The following is a 19,581-nucleotide window of genomic DNA, read 5'->3' on the forward strand; positions in this document are numbered from 1 at the left end:
GCTAGCATGTCAAGCAAAGTACATCGCCAGTGGCATGCACACACTTCGTGCAGATCAGCAGATGGGGGCTTTGTGGCAGCCAGACAAGATAATCGAAGGAGGATGCGGTGAGCAAGGTTACTGGGCTTGAATTTAGTCACGCTTGCTCTATATAGATTGATGCTTCTAGTTGACTCTAGGTTATAACATGCACATCAAAAAAAAAACGCATTTTTTCCCCCAGTGCTACATTCATTTTGCAAGACCTAACTTGATTGAACTTTTGAATATGATAGGATGTATAATAGAATGCAAAATAGAATGCAATTTGTGAATAATGTTTAATGCTAATTTGTGTATTAATAATCTGAAAATCAGTCTGAATATTTTTTCTATTGTTCATGTCCATATAGCATTAGACATTGTGGTTCCTTCCAAGTACTGCTATTCCTTATCCACTAAAATGGTGTAAAATACTTGTATGTTTGAGGAATTTTAATTATGAGATCTGTTTGAATTTGGCGTCCTGCACTTTCACTGCTGTTGTCATATCAATCCCGTTAACAGGATCTCGGCCGTAAGAAGATAAACGCTGAATCAATTGTCTGGCCTAAAGTAAAAACATGGAAAAAGTCAAGGGGGTCTGAATACTATCCAAATGCACTGGATGTTTTGGCTTGAAAAACATGCTGAAATAATGATTTAGAAAGTCATTATGATTTGTAAAGGAGGCGTTTGTTCCTTCCAACTGAATTGACTATTCTCTTTGTTAATATAGAGAAAACCAACAGACCATGGGAAGATGTTAATGTTGGCCCTGTTAGGATCTGGACAGCTACCACAAGCTGTCAGACTTGATTTGGGCCCTTTTAGCAATAGTGTGTAGTAAAGGGAGAGTGAAATTAGTCCATGAATATTCAAGGTCAAGCACATGTAAGAAATTAGGGTTCAAATTGGGAAATAATTATTGTGCAGACTGGTTAAGAACTGAAGTTCACTCTAGGAAAAATATGGTTATTCTAAAACATGTTGCCATTGCACATGGCTTTAGAGGGAAAAGACTCAGAAATATTATTCACCGAGGATGCGGGTGGCTTCACTGCGGCCACTGTCCAGGCCATGCGTCTCGGGGCGGTTGTAGCCACTGAGCTGAGATAGGAGGGCTTCAGGGGAGGGTCCGGATGAGGCCTTTCTCAGCTGGGCCTGGAGAGCCATGGCATTCCTTCTGGCGTGCTCCGCACAGAAGGTCACCCTGAATGTAGACATAAGAATCACAAGCAAGATAAGAACTAAGGTCACAGAGAATTCAAGATTGTGCAGATATTTCTGAAGAACTGACTTGGAAAGTAAAAGACTCAGTATTCATTGATACACTAAGGGATTTCCCAGATTCAAGCCCACATACATCAAAATGCAGTTTTGAGAATTTGATAAACATGCAAGTTGCTTCATTCACCCTTCTTTCTTTTCCACCTTAGGGGCTGCGTTCGGGCAGCGCTTGCCATTCTTGTTGGAGACATAGCTACACTGTCTGTAAGGGGCGTTCTTGTCCTCCAGGACATGTTTGATGCAGAACTCCAGGCCCTCCAGGCGCGGCTGGGAGCAGGGTCGCTGGGTGAAGGAGCAGGCCTGGGGCTCCTGGGTACGGGCGGTCTGGGCCACACGGCCTCTGCTCGATGGCAACACATGGATCCTTATCCTGTTCATCACTGGTCCTGGAAGGGAAATACATGTTCCGGTGAGTACCAGGGGCTGAATTATCAACCCTACAGTTATAAATTGACATAACTACTTAGGTGAGACCAGGCCAATATTGACATTTTAATCATTTAAGCAAAGGCTCTTATCCAGTGTGACTTACAGTAGTGAGTGTACACATTTTTTTATGCCGGTCTCCGATGTGAATGGAACACAACCCTGGCGTTGAAAGCACCATGCTCTACCAACTGAGCCCAAAGGGATACCACAATATGGTAGCAAACAAAGAACACCGGGAGGGGGGGGGGGGGGGGGGGATTACAATAGAATATTGATACTACAATACAACAAACATGGGCCACGATCAAATAAAAAAAAGCAACGTTCACGTGTGTATCCGTTGACGGACCGGACCCATGTCACATTTACTTCATCTGTAATTCAAGCCTTCCTCAATTCTTTCATCAAGCATTGCCACAACCTCAGCAATCAATAAATAGTTATACGAAAACATGTGCATCAGATCAGCATAACCAGTGACAATAAACAGAAATAAAATTATGAAAATGTCAAGAAAAGTACAGGGCACTACTCATGACATCTGTCCAGCCAACATGCCACATGGTTTCAGATCTGACATTTGCACATGCTGTCGATTGATAAAATGCCTAGTTATAAAAATCATAAGTTATGCAGAACAGTAGACACGGACCTTTTCATTGCAAAAATGTTCATAACAAAATGTTGTTAGTTAATTGCTACGTTGTCAAGCCATTTGTTGTAGCTAGCTGCCAAATAAGTATGTTCAGGATAAAACAAACAGTACTCTACCATCTGTGCCAAACACTTGTGCTGTGACGTCCTGCATAAAACCCAATCACGCGCCACATGGAACAGGTCCGCCTCCTTTTAGCTCAACGACATCAAATTGTAGCTTTTGTGTTAGCTTGTTAGCCAGTTAGCTTTAGCAGCCATGTTTGCTTAGCGTTCCTTAGTCTCTGTAGCAACATATACTGGTTTATTCGCTGTCGTTGATGTACAGATGCACTCTGATATAATCAAAATATGTTAATAATCCAAAAAGGAGTTTCATATAACAGTTTGGTTAATATAACGGCGAGGAGCTTACCGTGTCCTTACCTAGACAGATCTCGAAGCACAATGCCACTGCGTCGTTTTTCCCGCACTCTCCTATCAGTGCCTTGAGAAGATGGACACGCCCCATTTTAGTTTTGATTGGTCCAGACTAGTGGGTGGGAAATACACGATAGGTTGAAAGACCTGTCTCTCAATTTACAAAACCCACATCTGAGCAAGTAGATATTCAATTGAGCTTGCGACCTTAGTATATTATTATTTACGGAAACAAGGATTGTTGCATGATCATAAAATACAAAATAAAAATGAAAGGGATGTTTTTTCTTAAACATTTATTGACATGGGATTATATCAACCACATTTTAAAAAATGAACTTTGTTCACAACAAAAGAACACATACCTTTAGTTATTTTAAACAGTATATATCCCAAAAATGTCAATTACAGACCTGAGTTGTGGTACAACTAAAACATTAAGACGTGACAATGTGTACAGACAGATACAACTTTTGAGCAGTTAATGAAGTACAAAGGAGTAGCATTTGTGATTTTGCATTTGGTTGCATGAGTGTCTTCCATCTATTTTCATAATTTCAGCTTCCTTTTGTGGTCGTTCTTGTTAAATAAGCACTCGCACAAGATATATTGCATATAGTCATCCATGTATCAGTTCAAGTCCAATCATTCTTAGCTTAATTTAGTACTAATGAGTATCTTATTATATAATATCAAACAGAATGGAAACGTAATGTTCCTAGTAATACAAGTGATAATTTCCTCAGTTTTTAACAAAAAAAAGCTATGTTTGTTAGACAATCCTGATGGGATAACGTTTCAGTGCATTTTGAAGTATATCCATGTTTCTCTTCAAATATCATCATAAAGGCTTACCTGAGTGACAAAAATCAATGGTTGGACTCAAGTACTGTAGAAACTTGGCAGACTTTGGCCATTTTATGTGGCCTTTGGAAACAGCAACAATGTATTTCCATCATGGGTCAGTTAAAGTAATAGAAAACAGCCCCCAGAATAATGATAACTCTTTCCTTTATATACAAAAACAAACAGCAAGAACACAACATGATCAAATCAGTATGCTACAGCTGTGTTACATGATCTCCAAAAAATGAATCTGTCCATTGGCAGCTTATTGGACCAAGAGAGTTCTGGTAAAATGTCAAACATGTCAGAGCTACGTTACAGCCCACTTCATTTCCACTATCACATAATCTTAAAGATGATTCCCAACACATGATTAAATGAGAGAGAGAATACCAGTTTATGACCAATAAACATGACAAACAGCATAACTGGACATAAAGGGGATGATTATTATTATCTTAATTGAACAAGTCCTTTACACAGAAATGCATCCCTGACAAGGATGGTTGACAGTGGTAGGAGGGACTTTTTTGTTGTTAAATCCTCTAGTCTCTCAGTTAAGCATGTGTAATCGCCACAAACAAACCAGAAAAAAACTGCTGTATTATCTAAATAATATAGACAAAAGAATATGCCCCTTACTAAAATCACCCAAAAAGGGAATTTCAATTGAATTAAAATAAGTGAAGACTTCAGTTACTGTTAAAACAGTAAAAGTAACACTTAATTCTGTTCAAAACACTAAAAAAGACAATCAGTCCATTATCAAAATGATTGACACTGCTGTGGTTTGTATATGAATATGTAGATACACCACATGGCCAAAAGTATGTGGACACCTGCTTGTCGAACATCTCATTCCAAAATCATGGCCATTAATATGGAGTTGGTCCACCCTTTCCTGCTATGACAGCCTCCACTCTTCTGGGAAGGCTTTCCACTAGATGCTGGAACATTGCTACGGGGACTTGCTTCCATTCAGCCACAAGAGCATTAGTGAGGCCGAGCACTGTTGGGCGATGAGGCCTGGCTCCCAATCGGCCTTCCAATTCATCCCAAAGGTGTTCGATGGGAGTTGAAGTCAGGGCTCTGTGCAAGCCAGTCAAGTTATTCTACACCGATCTCGAAAAACATTTCTGTATGGAACTCGCTTTGTACACGGTGGCATTGTCATGCTGAAACAAGTAAGGACCTTCCCCAATCTGTTGCCATAAGGTTTGATGCACAGAACAGTCTAGAATGCCATTGTATGCTGTAGCGTTAAAATTTCCCTTTACTGGAATTAAGGGTCCAAGCCCCAACCATGAAAAACAGCCCCAGACCATTATTGCTCCTCCAACAAAATTTACAGTTGGCACTATGCATTCAGGCAGGTAGCGTTCTTCTGGTATCTGCCAAACCCAGATTTGTCTGTTGGTCTGCCAGATGGTGCAGCGTGATTCATCACTCCAGAGAATGCGTTTCCACTGTTCCAGAGTCCAATGGCGGCGAGCTTTACACCACTCCAACCGACGCTTGGCATTGCAGATGGTGATTTTAGGCTTATGTGCGGCTGCTTGCACATGGAAACCCATTTCATGAAGCTCCCAACAAACACTTGTTGTGCTAACGTTGCTTCCAGGCAGTTCTGGAGGTAAGAGTTGCAACCGAGGACAGACAATTTTACCCGCTACAGCACTCGATGGTCCAGTTTTATTAGCTTGTGCGTCATACCACTTCACAGCTGAGCAGTTCTTGCTCCTAGATGTTTCTACGTCACAATAACATCACTTACAAACTGACATTTTGGAAAGGTGGCAGCCTATTACAGTGCCACGTTTAAAGTCATTGTGCTCTTCAGTACGGCCCAGTCTACTGCTTATGTTTGTATATGGAGATTGCATGGCTGTGTGCTTAATTTTATACACCCGTCAGCAACGGGTACGGCTGAAACAGCAAAATCCACTAATTTGAATGAGTGTCCACATACTTTTGGCCATGCAGTGCATGTACTGTAGTATAAACTCTGAATGTTAGTGTAAGCATTTGACTGCTAACATTTTACAACCATTTAAAACAATGACTGCAACACACAAATCTAGGAACTAAAATATAAGCCGTATCAATCTACAGGATTTTTAGCAACTTTTTTCTTAACAAAATGTACAAAATATTTGTCTACTTTTACCAATTTACATTATTAATATTAAACAATTGTTCACAAAATAATGTAGAGATTACAAAACAAATGTATTGACAAAACGGAGACAAAAACCTCAGTTACTACAGTATTTTGAAACAAACAAAATGTTGAAAACGATGGCTTTGAAGACATGCATTCTGAAATAGGCCTGTGTAAGGAGCACTCAACTATCCTTCAGTTTAACACAGCGGAAAGGGGCAGTTATTTATATATTTTTAAACTTCCTCAAAAGCATTCAATACTAATAATAAATAGTATATTTCAAAAACATTATGGAAAAGACTCATTGTTAGCAAGACTTTAAAATGTAGTAAGTGAAGCAAACAAGTTTGTTTCCTCTAATAGGCATTCAAACATGTAACGTTTGACTTTCTTTTAAAAATAGCTATGGCTCAAATATTATGCCCGCCATTCCATAAAATCTGATTTGAGGTCATATCATGATAAAGTATTTACATTGTGAATAAATAATTAATTTTGTTCGTTTCAAATTTTTTGCAAGCATTTCTTTCACACCTCCTGTTATTGCCCCACAGATGTATTGAATATGATGTGACGAGGGACACACTTCAGCACCTACATCACTGAAAAGTATGTATTGGTACATTTCTTTGCTGTCAAGTTGAAAACCACAACATGATCCATACAAACACATAAAAGGGACAAAATTCACAGAGCAAATATCTTATGTAACATGGTTGGATGAGTCTACAGGTACACTGTCAGTAATTCACCCCTTCATCAGGGATCACTTGGGTAGAGGGGGTAGCGGAGGTGGAGGTTCAGCAGGCAGAGGTGGTGGTCGAGATCCCCCCCTAGACCCGCCGCTGTATCTGTACTCCACGTACTGAGACCGGCAATCAAACATGGGAGGCTGGACAGGCTGCACCCCCTGAGCACTCAGTAAAGAGTTCAGCATTTCAAACGTGTCCTGATACTCATTCGACTGGCTGCCAACACCTGCATTGTGTCCGTTAGTGTCCAGCTTGTCCCCCTTGGAGTGAGAGTAGTTGCCCTGGTGGAGGGAGGGGAGGATATCAGTGGGGTGTGCCCCCAGGGAATGTGCTCCAGAGGCAGCTAAAAGAGCAGGCAGCTGGTGAGCTGAGTTCCTGGAGGACTTAGAGACTTTGGACGAGTGGGAGCCCTGGGACTCCGTGGAATGTGTCCTCTTTCGAGACACAGAGGAAGAGGAGCTCATTCTAGACGAGTCACTGGGGGCTTTTTTGCTGCTGCTTCCTCCTACAGCTCCAGCAGCACTGGCTGAGTGTTTATGTGACGAGGACGAAGAGACAGAAGCACCGCTAAAAGATGACGATGAATGATGGTGGTGGTGATGATGATGATGGTGGTGGTTGGAACGTTCTCGGTGCTTTCCCTCCCTAGTCTTGCCCCCCTCCTCTCCCGAGCCTCCACTGCGTACTTTCTCAGGCACCCGAATTCTCACTTTGATGTCCTTTTCTCCTCCTGCTCCTCTGTTCCCTCCTCCACTATGCCCCCCGCCTCCCCCAGACCCCAGAGGGAGGCGCATCTTCAGGGAGCTGCGCTCGCCCCTCTCCTTTTCCAGGGGGATCTTGAGGATGATGGGCGAGGGGCTGCTGAGGTCAGAGGAGGCCGAGCTGGAATGGTGGGAGCTGGATTGCTGCTGGTCACGGTGGTGCTTCTCCTTCCTCTGCTGCTGGCCTATCAGAGCCTGGGCTGCCGTGGCGTACTCCCTCTTCACGCTGGCCTCCATGTTCTCCAGCTTCCTCTTCTGAGCAGCCAGGACGTCAGCGTGCTTGGCCCGGTACTCGCTCAGTGACACCTTGGCCGGGGCATGCAGCTCGACGTGGCTGGGCTGGTCAGAACCACTGCCAAGGGTCGACTTGAGCTCCAGTAGTATGGGAGCCATGGAGGAGGAAGATGAAGAGAGAGGGTTGGAGAGGCTCATCAGGCCACCCAGCGTGGTCTCAGACGACGACATGGAGACCATGCTCATCATGCCATCTGTCTGATCGCCGTCTTCTGGCACCTTGGACTTCCCTCCCTTCACTGTCTGACCTGCCGCCTGGAACAAGAAATCACAGAGTTAGGCAATGACGGAGCTACATTTATTTAAATCAGGAAAGACCCTTTTGCGAGTACGACCTGAAAGAAATGGAGCTGTGAAAATATTTAAAATGTATGTTAAACTATGACTTACTTTCCAGTTGCGAATGCGTTTTAATCGGCTTGGTGTCTTCTCCAAGATCTGCAGGAACTCGTGGGTGAGCTCTATGGGACACAAAGTATTACAAAGGGCGCTGCAATTCAGTTCCCTACAATACAATCTAACCAACAACTACACAAACACGCATAATGAAATTCAATCAAACTTACCATCCAGCAGCTCGAGGGTGACAGTATTGTCCACATACTCCCACCAGTGCTTGCTGTCTGTAGAGACTGGGATCTCCCAGTTGGACCACTTGCAGGCCAGGTGGATGCAAACGCAGGCCACGATGGGCGGGCTGTGTTGAAGGCAGAATGTGGTCAGGTGTAGACTACACAACAGGTTGGGTCCCAGATAAACCAGCAGAAGGAAAATCCATGGAAACAGGGAAAATACAAGAAGGGGAGGAGAAGAAACAGATTCAGTTTCAGAATATAATGAAAAGGACGACGGTGCACCTCTTAGATGAGTGGTAATTTCATTCAAATACAGGTCATAAGAGCCTCTTCTCCTGCTTTAGATCAGACAATGTTGCAATGCATTTTCATTGAATAATGTTGTATCGAACTGAAATGAAAAGCGTGAAGTTGAACACAGCAGAGTGAACAGCATACCTGTTGGTAGCCATGAAGTATGACGTCTGGGCCAAATCCTTACTCGCTGGAACAACAACACGAGAAACAAGAAAATACAATTAAAACCTGCTACGTTCAAAATACTGACATTAAAAACAAGTGTGTAAAAAACTAGGCGAGAACCTTTATGTCATTTGTAAAAGCACTACTAGGGTTCGGAAACTTCACCAGTAGCCTACAAAGGGACATTGTTGATGCTTACCTCTGACTAGCTGGGTGCACTTGACAACATGAGTATGTGGGTGGTCAATGGTGATTTCAAAGGCTGTAATGAATAGGGCAGAGGGGAGACAGAAGAAAGGTTCCATGAGACAATTTCAAAAGAACTATCTATAATCCTCTTTCTATGAGAATTTGAGGCTGCTAATGCAAAGTACACATTTTCACTCGAAAGGTACTGAATTTTTTGGATTTTTCAGTACTCTCACTGAGCATTAAAATAAATAATTGCCCTGGAAAACCAATGTACTTGTTTTATGAAACTACAGTAAATAGTGAATGAATGCACTGCTTTAGGTCTTCAGATGACAGGCCCTGTATAAGACAAATGTGAATGAGTGAGTAGAGAATAAAACAAGTTTGGCATTTACATTTAAGCCATTCATTGACACAAAGGTCATAGGTGGCTAATGGCCATTATAGCAAGCAATCCAAATGCTAGCAATACTGTACTAAATTCACTTGCTCTCTAATGTGATTACAACAAAAACATCCTCCATCACCACAACCTGCACCACAATTAAATGGACACAAATGAATGGCTTAAAACCACAAGGAAAATGTGAAAAAGTAGTGATAAATAGTGAGCATATACAACTAGGTGATGTGTGGATGTCCAATAGAATTAACTGCTACTCAAAACTCTGCTGTGGACAAGAACAAAGATGGTTAATAGTGTCGGCAAGCAGCACATCTCTAGTTTTGGGTGAAATCAAAGACCCCATTCATTTGTCCATCCCAACTTACCCAGGGTCTGGAGTATAATGCTCTCAAGAATGACCAGGTCTTGGGCTTGTTGCAGGTAAGCCTGAGGTTGAGAGGACAGGCAGGAGACAGGCATTACTCACTAGGAGGCATTCTCTCTCACCCCTTACGTCTCACTCACCCTCTTGCTTTCCCTTTACGCAGTCTTACCTTCAAGGAGGTACAACTAAGCTTGGGCAGTATCCAGATTGTCATACCTTCAGAACGACCTTGTGCCATACCGGGATATTCTGTAATACCCGCACTGAACACAAACCCCACTGAGCCTCTAATCCGAAGGTTACGAGGATGTTATCAAGGTAAGTGCCAGCTTTTAGCCAATAAAAATATATGAAAAGCCGATAACTAAAATTGTTGCCGGCCAAAAAGACGCACGGTCCACATAAGGGACTTCAGCTAAATATACCCCGACTGGGCAAATTGGAAAAGATTGTGTAGATTATTCCCCTTTCCAGCATGCCCGCCAAGAGGTGATTCTTTCTCCAAAACAGAGTTCAGGGGGACTCAAGATAGCAACTTTGTGAGGACAAAGTAATGAGGCTGATGCGCATCGCAAACTGCTCCAAAGAGTTGGACAGCTTTGACTTCCCAACAGCAGCGGCTCACTCCACCGCAAATGTATATAAATTGGAGGCAAATTGTGTTTGTCAGACCCGGTCTTAGCAGTTCTGCTGCCGCCCTAAACAAGACCAACATGTCGCCTGTGTCATGATTTGGAATCATGATTTGTATTGATAGACTAACGTAATGATGTGTATCATGCTCAATTGGTGCATTCCAGTTGAGTTTATTCAGTAGCACTTGGAAACAAAATATCGTTGCCAACCATTCACATCGGAGAGTTACAATGTTGCAATCAGCCAACAGCCTATAGTAAGAGTAGGGATGCAAAATTCCACTAACTTTCCCAAAATTCCCTGGTTTCCCCAAAATCCTGGTTGTAAATTGATGGATTTCCTGCTTATTCCCTCGTAATTCCAGGAATCTTCTAACCATGATTTTTGGAAAACTGGGGAATTTTGGTAAAGTTACAGGAATTGCAACCCGAAGTAAGAGACAGAGTTGATCTCAATAAGCCACATATGTCACACATGACACGAGTCACAACCCCACGTTCAAATGAAAATAAACACAACATTTCTCAACATCATCCAATAGAACTGTAAAAAGAGTGAGATATCATTTGAGATTTGGAAACAAGTGCTTTCATAAACCCATGGGGCGGGGCTCGTGTCACAGGAGTATTGTAAAATAAGCTTGAAACAGCCTTAATGAAATTTGTGTATTTGATTGTCCAACATCAGTTTAATAATTTCTTCATTTTGTGGCCACCAAGAGGGGCCTATTTCTCTTGCTGTGGTGCTGAATTGCAGCGAGAATGGGGAGTAGGACAACCCTGGTGTTCGTAGACACCCTTGTTTTGTTATTCATTAGACCTAATTAAAATGTTCATGGCTAGGCTAAATTAAATTAGAGGCCCAGATTGTAATTTAGAACACCTGTGTTTTGTAATTTATATAATTCAAATATTCATACAAAGCCTATAGGGCAGGTCGTTTCCAAATGATATTATATTTTGAAGTGGTATTGTATTACTGAGTTCTTCTAGGTTAAATGTTTTTCTTTTTAAAACTTTTTATATTGAGTTATGATTTATAGCAGGGATGAAGACAACAGGCAATGAACAACATTCTACTTCATTACAACTTTACAGGATCATTTCTATTCTGTTAAGATGAATTATAATCTAAATGTGATTTTGAACACCGTGGGTGGACACCAGGTAAAGTTACGCACCGAATGCATATGGACACCAGGTAAAGATATCAAATGTCTGGTCATTTAAAACCTCGCCAGTCAAGTTGTCTGGCGCCAAATTTTCCTAAACTATTTTTTACACTTTCCTAAACTAAAGGACAGACGTCCCAGCTAACTCAGAAAGGCTACTCACAGTTTGCTGCACGCACCGAACAAATATAAAGACAGCAAGGTTCTTGATCCAGGAGAGGATTCTCTGCTGTTACCAAGCGAAGCTTGATTTTGGACGACGCTAACAACTTAGCTAGATAGCTAACTAGTGACTAAATTAGCAAACCAAATGCACAATTGCAGAGCATTTAGCATATGTTAGATAGTTAACATTGGGCTCTAGTCTTGTGTGTTGTAAACAAACACTGCGTGACTGGAGACTACAGGTAAGCTTCATATTGAAAAATGATGTGACAGGTGAAATGAAGAACACAATCTTCTTAATTTCCTAAAGTAATGCACAAGTTGACTGCAGGTACAGTATTTACTTCAAACGTAGCTACAAATATAAAACTTCAAATAAATAGCATTGAAAAACCATCTCATGGCTATTTCCAAATACCCTGGTATACGGTATACCGCCCAAGCCTAGGTACAACCGCCTCATAACACCCCATGGCTGTGATAATACCAGTATTGCAATATTTTTTTCATGACAAAAATGAAAACATGAAACAGACCCTTTAAAAACCTTCTACGTAAAATAGTGTGCTATAGCTTGTCAAATAAATAAATTAGACTCCGGGTGGCAACATATTTGTTTCCAACATTAGGGCTGTTTTCTTAAAGAAGTGAAATCCGCTTAGTGTTTTGTTTCCTTGCCACGATACAAACAAGTATATTGATGCTGGTATCGTCCCGGCCCTAACAAACATACCCAAATCAGTTTGTGGAGCACCATGCAAGTGCCAGAGTGATTTCAAAGTGGAGTGGCCAGACCATGGAGACTTACATCACTGCGGACATCTGGTGAAGGGTCCTGAGGGTTGAGGCATGCATGGGTCACCTTGATAACATGCTCCAACTTGCGGGGCTGCTCCTCAACCTTTGCAGCCAGGAATAGTGTTGCTGGAGCTATGACCTAGGGGGAAAATAGGACATTTTGATAGATGCTGTACTGATAGTGCTATGCATTTTACATGTTTCATTTCAAACTATATAAGATACATTTAGCAAAAGATGATGTCAGTGTGTGCAAAGTACTTACATTTCTGTGGAACCTGGTGAACGACTGGATCATGTAGAATCGGTGCATATACACAATGGCAGTATTAATTGTTAGCTGGGACCTGATGCATAGCTACGGGTTAAGGGTTATAGCATAACAATATGACCTGATGTCTCCGTGAGATTGAACTCACTACTTTAAGAGTTAAATGACAAATAGTATGTTTGATGACACCATATTGTATGTAACAGTAGCTACCAACTTATTTTCAAAACTAGTTTTGGATGTAGCCGAGTGATCTAGTACTGCTGTAACTAACGTTAATCCAAATGTTGGCAGTGTGTGTGGTGGTACGTAGTAGGATAACGTATCTCGCTGGCTAGAACTGCATTGTGGGTTAGATCGTTTGCTGTAGCTAACAATGTAGCAAATAATGGCCACAAAGAAGCCAAACGTATCAAATAAAATGGGTACTAAACTTTCTTAATCTCAATTCACATGGACATTTTATCGAACAGCATTGGACCGCTCACCAATACAATGTCTAATAGTTAGTTATGTAACGTACGCATGGGTTTTAAACTATTGTGTTGTTAGCCTATAGTTAACTCATCGTTATACAGAGCAGATAAATAGATTGCTAGTTTTAACGTTACTCGCGTTGGCTCCGAAAACAGCGCAATTGTTGTCCCAATAACGTTATGCTCTTAAAGTGTTTGATACACCAAAACCCCACGTATAATAGCTAAATAACTCTAACGTCCCTCTGCTCGGCTTTTGTTCTCTAACGTTAAAAGAAGCGTAGGCCTCGGCTGCAAAGGCCTACACAACGTTAGCTAGCCATGCTAATCACACGCAATGATGGCCGGGCCCTTGCTAGCGAGTCGCACGTCTAGGCCGCTAGTTTAAATTAGCTAGCAACCACTCCAGTCCATACCAAGCACATTAATACATTGTGGTATCAACAATAACACCCCAACTATAAACACAATAGCAGATATTAGCTAGCATATCGCCATGCCGCCAAACCGGCTTCAACCTCTTGAAGCTAGCTAACCGCTAGCAGGCGCAAATCGTCCCGACAAAAGATACACATTGAGTCGTTGTCCCATGTCCTGTAGAAGGTTCGCAGCTTGTTGTCTGTAGGACAATTCTTTGTCTGGATCAAGCCCCGCACGGCGAGAAGGGCTATTCTCGATCTGTTCTCGGGTGAAGTACCATTTGTTGTTGTTTATTGCAGAAGGAGAAGGGAAGGAAGCCGCCATTACTGAGAAGGACAATATTTTTAAAATTGTGGATAACAGGAAGTGACGTCAATTATGTGAACGGCAAGTGTCCCCAAAGCAAATATTTTGGTTCCTCTCTGTCCAAAGCAACATTTCTAAACATCTCGAATATTGTGTAAATGCAGACCGCAGCTCAGGGCGTTTCTTGATGTGGTTGTTCCCTATCAGCAAATGTTATGAGGTGTCATGGTGACTGTGGTATGAGACTGATGGTTTCTAACACAGATTATTTGTTTACATAGCAGGTAAAACAAAGTAAGTCAAGTGAATTAGCGTGGCTGGTTAGGAGACTGAGGAAAATAGTTAAGAGTTATAAATACAGTTTGTGGATGAGGTAGTTGAATGGGCTATTTACAGATGGTCTATGTACAGGTGCAATGATCTGTGAGGTTACCAACCAAACATTGTAAACACTGTAACATTGACCCACAACATTATTGGGTTTAAAAAAAATATATATTGCAATTTATGTTCAAATACTTAATACTTAGATGTTGACTTATATCAATTACAAGAAATATAGACAGCATACATGGTTAAAAATGGCTATTTACCTCTGCTAGATTTCATTTATCAATAAAAGCTATATTTGTTATAATCAAGACATGGGTGGAATAAATGTTTATCTTGAACAAATATAAATGAAACAAGGTTTTCATCACTATTGATGTTTATTGCTTTGAACTGAACAAATTGGAAGTACAAATTTTACATACAGTATTTGATGGAAGAAATAAATTAGCCCCAATGAGCCCCAAATTAAGGGGGGCTCCACATGAGGGACAGAGTTTTACTGTGTGTGTTGCGAATGTATTTCTTGCACTTGATGCATGTGTACTGTGTACGCGTTGTGTACGCGTTGTGCGTCGATGTCCAAGATGTTAAAGAATATCACAAGTGGCCAGTGTAGGGTTCTTCTTTGGTAGATGTAGCCAGTCACCAGCTTGTCTAAATTGTCTGCCCCTCCTTTTGTGGCATTGTAATCTATTATGATTTCTGTTTTTTGATGTTCCTGGCCACAGATTCTCCAATCCCTATGCAGCGTACTAATGAGTACTACATTTTTGCCTTTCTTTGGAACGTAGGACACTAGGGACGTGTCCGCCGTGAACACAAACTTAGAGGGATTGATATCTATTGAATACATGGAACAGGCCTGAGGTGGGAGCTCTGGTTTGTTTTTTCGTACTTTTCCTACCTTCGTCAGCTTCCTCTTGAGGAGCTCCTGTCCCAACTTGTGCGAAGTTTTAAAAAAGTTATCGCATGTGATGTTGTGGCCACGGAGTCCCAGTGCCACATCCAGGACAACCCTCATCCCTTGGTTATTGTCAGGGGCTCCTCCATCTGGCTTCCACATATACACTTGCAAGTTCCATGCATATGATGAAACAGCATCATAGGCAGCCCAGATCTTGATTCCATATTTTGCGGGTTTAGACAGTATGTACTGCCTGAAGGGGCAGCGGCCCCTAAATGGCATAAGCTGCTCAACAACAGTAACGTTGGGCCCAGGGTTGTTAAACAGGGGAAGGCAGTCCACCCACTGACCTGATTGCAGCTAGCTTGTGTCTCTGCCGCCAAGCTGGTCTGGTGTCCCAGTTATCAAAGCGGATAATCCTGGAAATAATGTGGACGTTTTCCCAGAGACATTGTTGCACGGACAAGTTATCTGCATCCCACAGGGATTCTGTGGATTCCCCATTGGATCTGAAAACACCAGCAAGGATAACAACCCCAAAGTATGCATGTAAATTAGTTTGGTCCATCTCCTTCCATCAAGCCTGACCACAAGTCGGACACCACCATGATGACACACCAAGTAATTAGATTCCTGTAACTTTTAGAATACCCAAAGTCTATGTTGAAGATAACTTTATCCCATTACTCAACATGAAAGCAGATCTAATTAAATGGAACAATCTTCCCATAAATTTTATGGCAAACTTAATGATTGAGTTCGAGGCGTGCATGGCCACGCAGTCATGCATGAACAGGGAGTACAGGAGAAGGCTGAGAACGCACCCTTGTGGGGCCCCAGTGTTGAGGATCAGCGGGGTGGAGATGTTGTTTCTTACCCTCGCCACCTGGGGGCGGCTCATCAGAAAGTCCAGGACCCAGTTGCACAGGGCTGGGTCAAGACCCAGGGTCACGAGCTTAATGACAAGTTTGGAGGGTACTATGGTGTTAAATGTTGAGCTGTAGTCAATGAACAGCATTCTTACATACAGTTGAAGTCGGAAGTTTACATACACTTAGGTTGGAGTCATTAAAACTAGTTTTTCAACCACTCCACAAATTTCTTGTTAAACTAGTTTTGGAAAGTCGGTTAGGACATCTACCTGGTGCATGACACAAGGAATCTTTCCAAAGATTGTTTACAGACAGATTATTTCACTTATAATTCATTGTATCACAATTCCAGTGGGTCAGAAGTTGACATACACTAAGTTGACTGTGCCTTTAACAGCTTGGAATATTCCAGAAAATTATGTCATGGCTTTACACCTGTGGATGTAGTTCAAGGCCTACCTTCAATATCAGTGCCTCTTTGCTTGACATCATGGGAAAATCAAAAGAAATCAGCCAAGGCCTGATTGTAGACCTCCACAAGAAATTGTAGACCTCCACAAGTCTGGTTCATCTGGAGGGTCTGCTGTTCGGACCTCTGGCAGTCTCTATGGGGGTGCCACAGGGTTCAATTCTTGGACCGACTCTCTTCTCTGTATACATCAATGATGTCGCTCTTGCTGCTGGTGAGTCTCTGATCTACCTCTACGCAGACGACACCATTCTGTATACTTCTGGCCCTTCTTTGGACACTGTGTTAACAACCCTCCAGGCAAGCTTCAATGCCATACAACTCTCCTTTCGTGGCCTCCAATTGCTCTTAAATACAAGTAAAACTAAATGCATGCTCTTGAACCGATCGCTGCCTGCACCTGCCCGCCTGTCCAACATCACTACTCTGGACGGCTCTGACTTAGAATACGTGGACAACTACAAATACCTAGGTGTCTGGTTAGACTGTAAACTCTCCTTCCAGACCCACATCAAACATCTCCAATCCAAAGTTAAATCTAGAATTGGCTTCCTATTTCGCAACAAAGCATCCTTCACTCATGCTGCCAAACATACCCTTGTAAAACTGACCATCCTACCAATCCTCGACTTCGACGATGTCATTTACAAAATAGCTTCCAATACCCTACTCAACAAATTGGATGCAGTCTATCACAGTGCCATCCGTTTTGTCACCAAAGCCCCATATACTACCCACCATTGCGACCTGTACGCTCTCATTGGCTGGCCCTCGCTTCATACTCGTCGCCAAACCCACTGGCTCCATGTCATCTACAAGACCCTGCTAGGTAAAGTCCCCCCTTATCTCAGCTCGCTGGTCACCATAGCATCACCCACCTGTAGCACGCGCTCCAGCAGGTATGTCTCTCTGGTCACCCCCAAAACCAATTCTTTCTTTGGCCGCCTCTCCTTCCAGTTCTCTGCTGCCAATGACTGGAACGAACTACAAAAATCTCTGAAACTGGAAACACTTATCTCCCTCACTAGCTTTAAGCACCAGCTGTCAGAGCAGCTCACAGATTACTGCACCTGTACATAGCCCACCTATAATTTAGCCCAAACAACTACCTCTTTCCCTACTAAATTTATTTGATTTATTTTGCTCCTTTGCACCCCATTATTTTTATTTCTACTTTGCACATTCTTCCACTGCAAATCTACCATTCCAGTGTTTACTTGCTATATTGTATTTACTCTGCCACCATGGCCTTTTTTTTGCATTTACCTCCCTTATCTCACCTCATTTGCTCACATCGTATATAGACTTGTTTGTACTCTATTATTGACTGTATGTTTGATTTACTCCATGTGTAACTCTGTGTCGTTGTATGTGTCGAACTGCTTTGCTTTATCTTGGCCAGGTCGCAGTTGTAAATGAGAACTTGTTCTCAACTAGCCTACCTGGTTAAATAAAGGTGAAATTAATCAAATAAAAGCAATTTCCAAACGCCTGAAGATTCCACATTCATCTGTACAAACAATAGAATGCAAGTATAAACACCATGTGACCATGCAGCTGTAATATCGCTCAGGAAGGAGACGCGTTCTGTCTCCTAAAGATGAACGTACTTAGGTGCGAAAAGTGCAAATAAATCCCAGAACATCAGCAAACGACCTTGTGAAGATGCTGGAGGAAACAGGTACAAAAGTATCTATATCCACAGTAAAACGAGTCCTATATCGACATAACCTGAAAGGCCGCTCAGCAAGGAAGAAGCCACTGCTTCAAAATCACCATAAAAAAGCCAAACAGTTTGCAACTGCACATGGGGACAAAGATCATACTTTTTGGAGAAATGTCCTCTAAACAAAAATAGAACTGTTCAACCATAATGACCATCGTTATGTTTGGAGGAAAAAGGGGGAGACTTGCAAGCCGAAGAACACCATGGCAGCATCATGTTGTGGGGGTGAATTGTTGGAGGGTCTGGTGCACTTCTCAAAATAGGAGGAAAATGATGTGGATATATTGAAGCAACATCTCAAGACAGTCAGGAAGTTAAAGCTTGGTCGCAAATGGGTCTTCCAAATGGACAATGACACCAAGCATACTTCCAAAGTTGTGGAAAAATGGCTTAAGGACAGCAAAGTCAAGGTATTGGATTGGCCATCACAAAGCCCTGACCTCAATCCTAAAGAAAATTTGTGGGCAGAACTGAAAAAGCGTGTGTGAGCAAGGAGGCCTACAAACCTGACTCAGTTACACCAGTTCTGTCAGGATGAATGGGACAAAATTACCCCAACTTATTGTGGGAAGCTTGTGGAAGGCTACCCGAAACATTTGACCCAATTTAAATATAAAGGCAATGCTACCAAATACTGAGTGTATGTAAACTTCTGACCCACTGGGAATGTGATGAAAGAATTAAAGGCTGTGATTCTATTCTGACATTTCACATTCTTAAAATAAAGTGGTGATCCTAACTGACCTAAGGCAGGGAATTTTTACTAAGATTAAATGTCAGGAATTGTGTAAAACTGAGTTAATGTATTTGGCTAAGGTGTATGTAAACGTCCTACTTCAACTGTAGGTATTCCTCTGGTCCAGATGGAATAGGACAGTGTTCAATAAACTGGTCCACATGGTAATCTAGAGGTAAATGAGTTGGTAATAGGAAATACAATTATTTCCATGACAGAATTAAAAAGCTATTTTGGACTGACCAAATGTAGACATTAAGTGTAAAACTACGTGACTCAATGATTATAGCACTCCCAGGTGTGAGTACAAAAGTTATGGGCGGAGTAAATACACTGAAAAATATATAAAAATGCAACAATTTCAATGATTTTAATGAATTCCCGTTCATATAAATCAGTTAATTTAAATAATAAATAAGGCTCCATTCTAAGGATTTCACATGACTAGGCAAGAGTGTAGCCACTGGAGAGTGGGTTGGACATTCTGTGTGTGCTGTGCTCTCAGACCAGGTGAGTGCATCTATAATGCTACAAAATTGTGGCATTGACCCAATGCTCAAACATCCTCTTTTCTTCTCTCACTTCCTATATTTATACTAGTAGTGAAACAATGCCCTGACTTGTAAGCTCACAGGTCTGGCAGTGTAAGAACATAGTCCAGCATGTTGTGC

General features: G+C 41.9%; 1 protein-coding gene across 2 annotated transcripts; it reads right to left on the bottom strand.

The window, feature by feature from the left end:
* Nucleotides 1–3,805: 3,805 nt before the first annotated feature.
* LOC110492022 (cyclin-T1) lies at nucleotides 3,806–13,941 on the bottom strand. Of its 2 annotated transcripts, none has more exons than XM_021565978.3 (9): nucleotides 13,716–13,941; nucleotides 12,663–12,744; nucleotides 12,408–12,536; nucleotides 9,629–9,689; nucleotides 8,865–8,927; nucleotides 8,642–8,687; nucleotides 8,195–8,358; nucleotides 8,019–8,089; nucleotides 3,806–7,883 (listed from the first exon to the last, which is right to left on the bottom strand). In XM_021565978.3, exons 1-9 carry the CDS (start codon nucleotides 13,886–13,888, stop codon nucleotides 6,588–6,590), a joined length of 2,085 nt encoding a protein of 694 aa, XP_021421653.2. In that variant the 5' UTR covers nucleotides 13,889–13,941; the 3' UTR covers nucleotides 3,806–6,587. The 2 variants fall into 2 exon arrangements, with proteins under 2 accessions (XP_021421653.2, XP_021421652.2); XM_021565977.3 differs by having other exon boundaries at nucleotides 8,642–8,696.
* Nucleotides 13,942–19,581: the final 5,640 nt, after the last annotated feature.

Source organism: Oncorhynchus mykiss, chromosome 16 (assembly GCF_057628025.1).
Source record: "Oncorhynchus mykiss isolate SJ-2025 chromosome 16, ASM5762802v1, whole genome shotgun sequence".
Classification (NCBI taxonomy): Eukaryota; Metazoa; Chordata; class Actinopteri; order Salmoniformes; family Salmonidae; genus Oncorhynchus; species Oncorhynchus mykiss.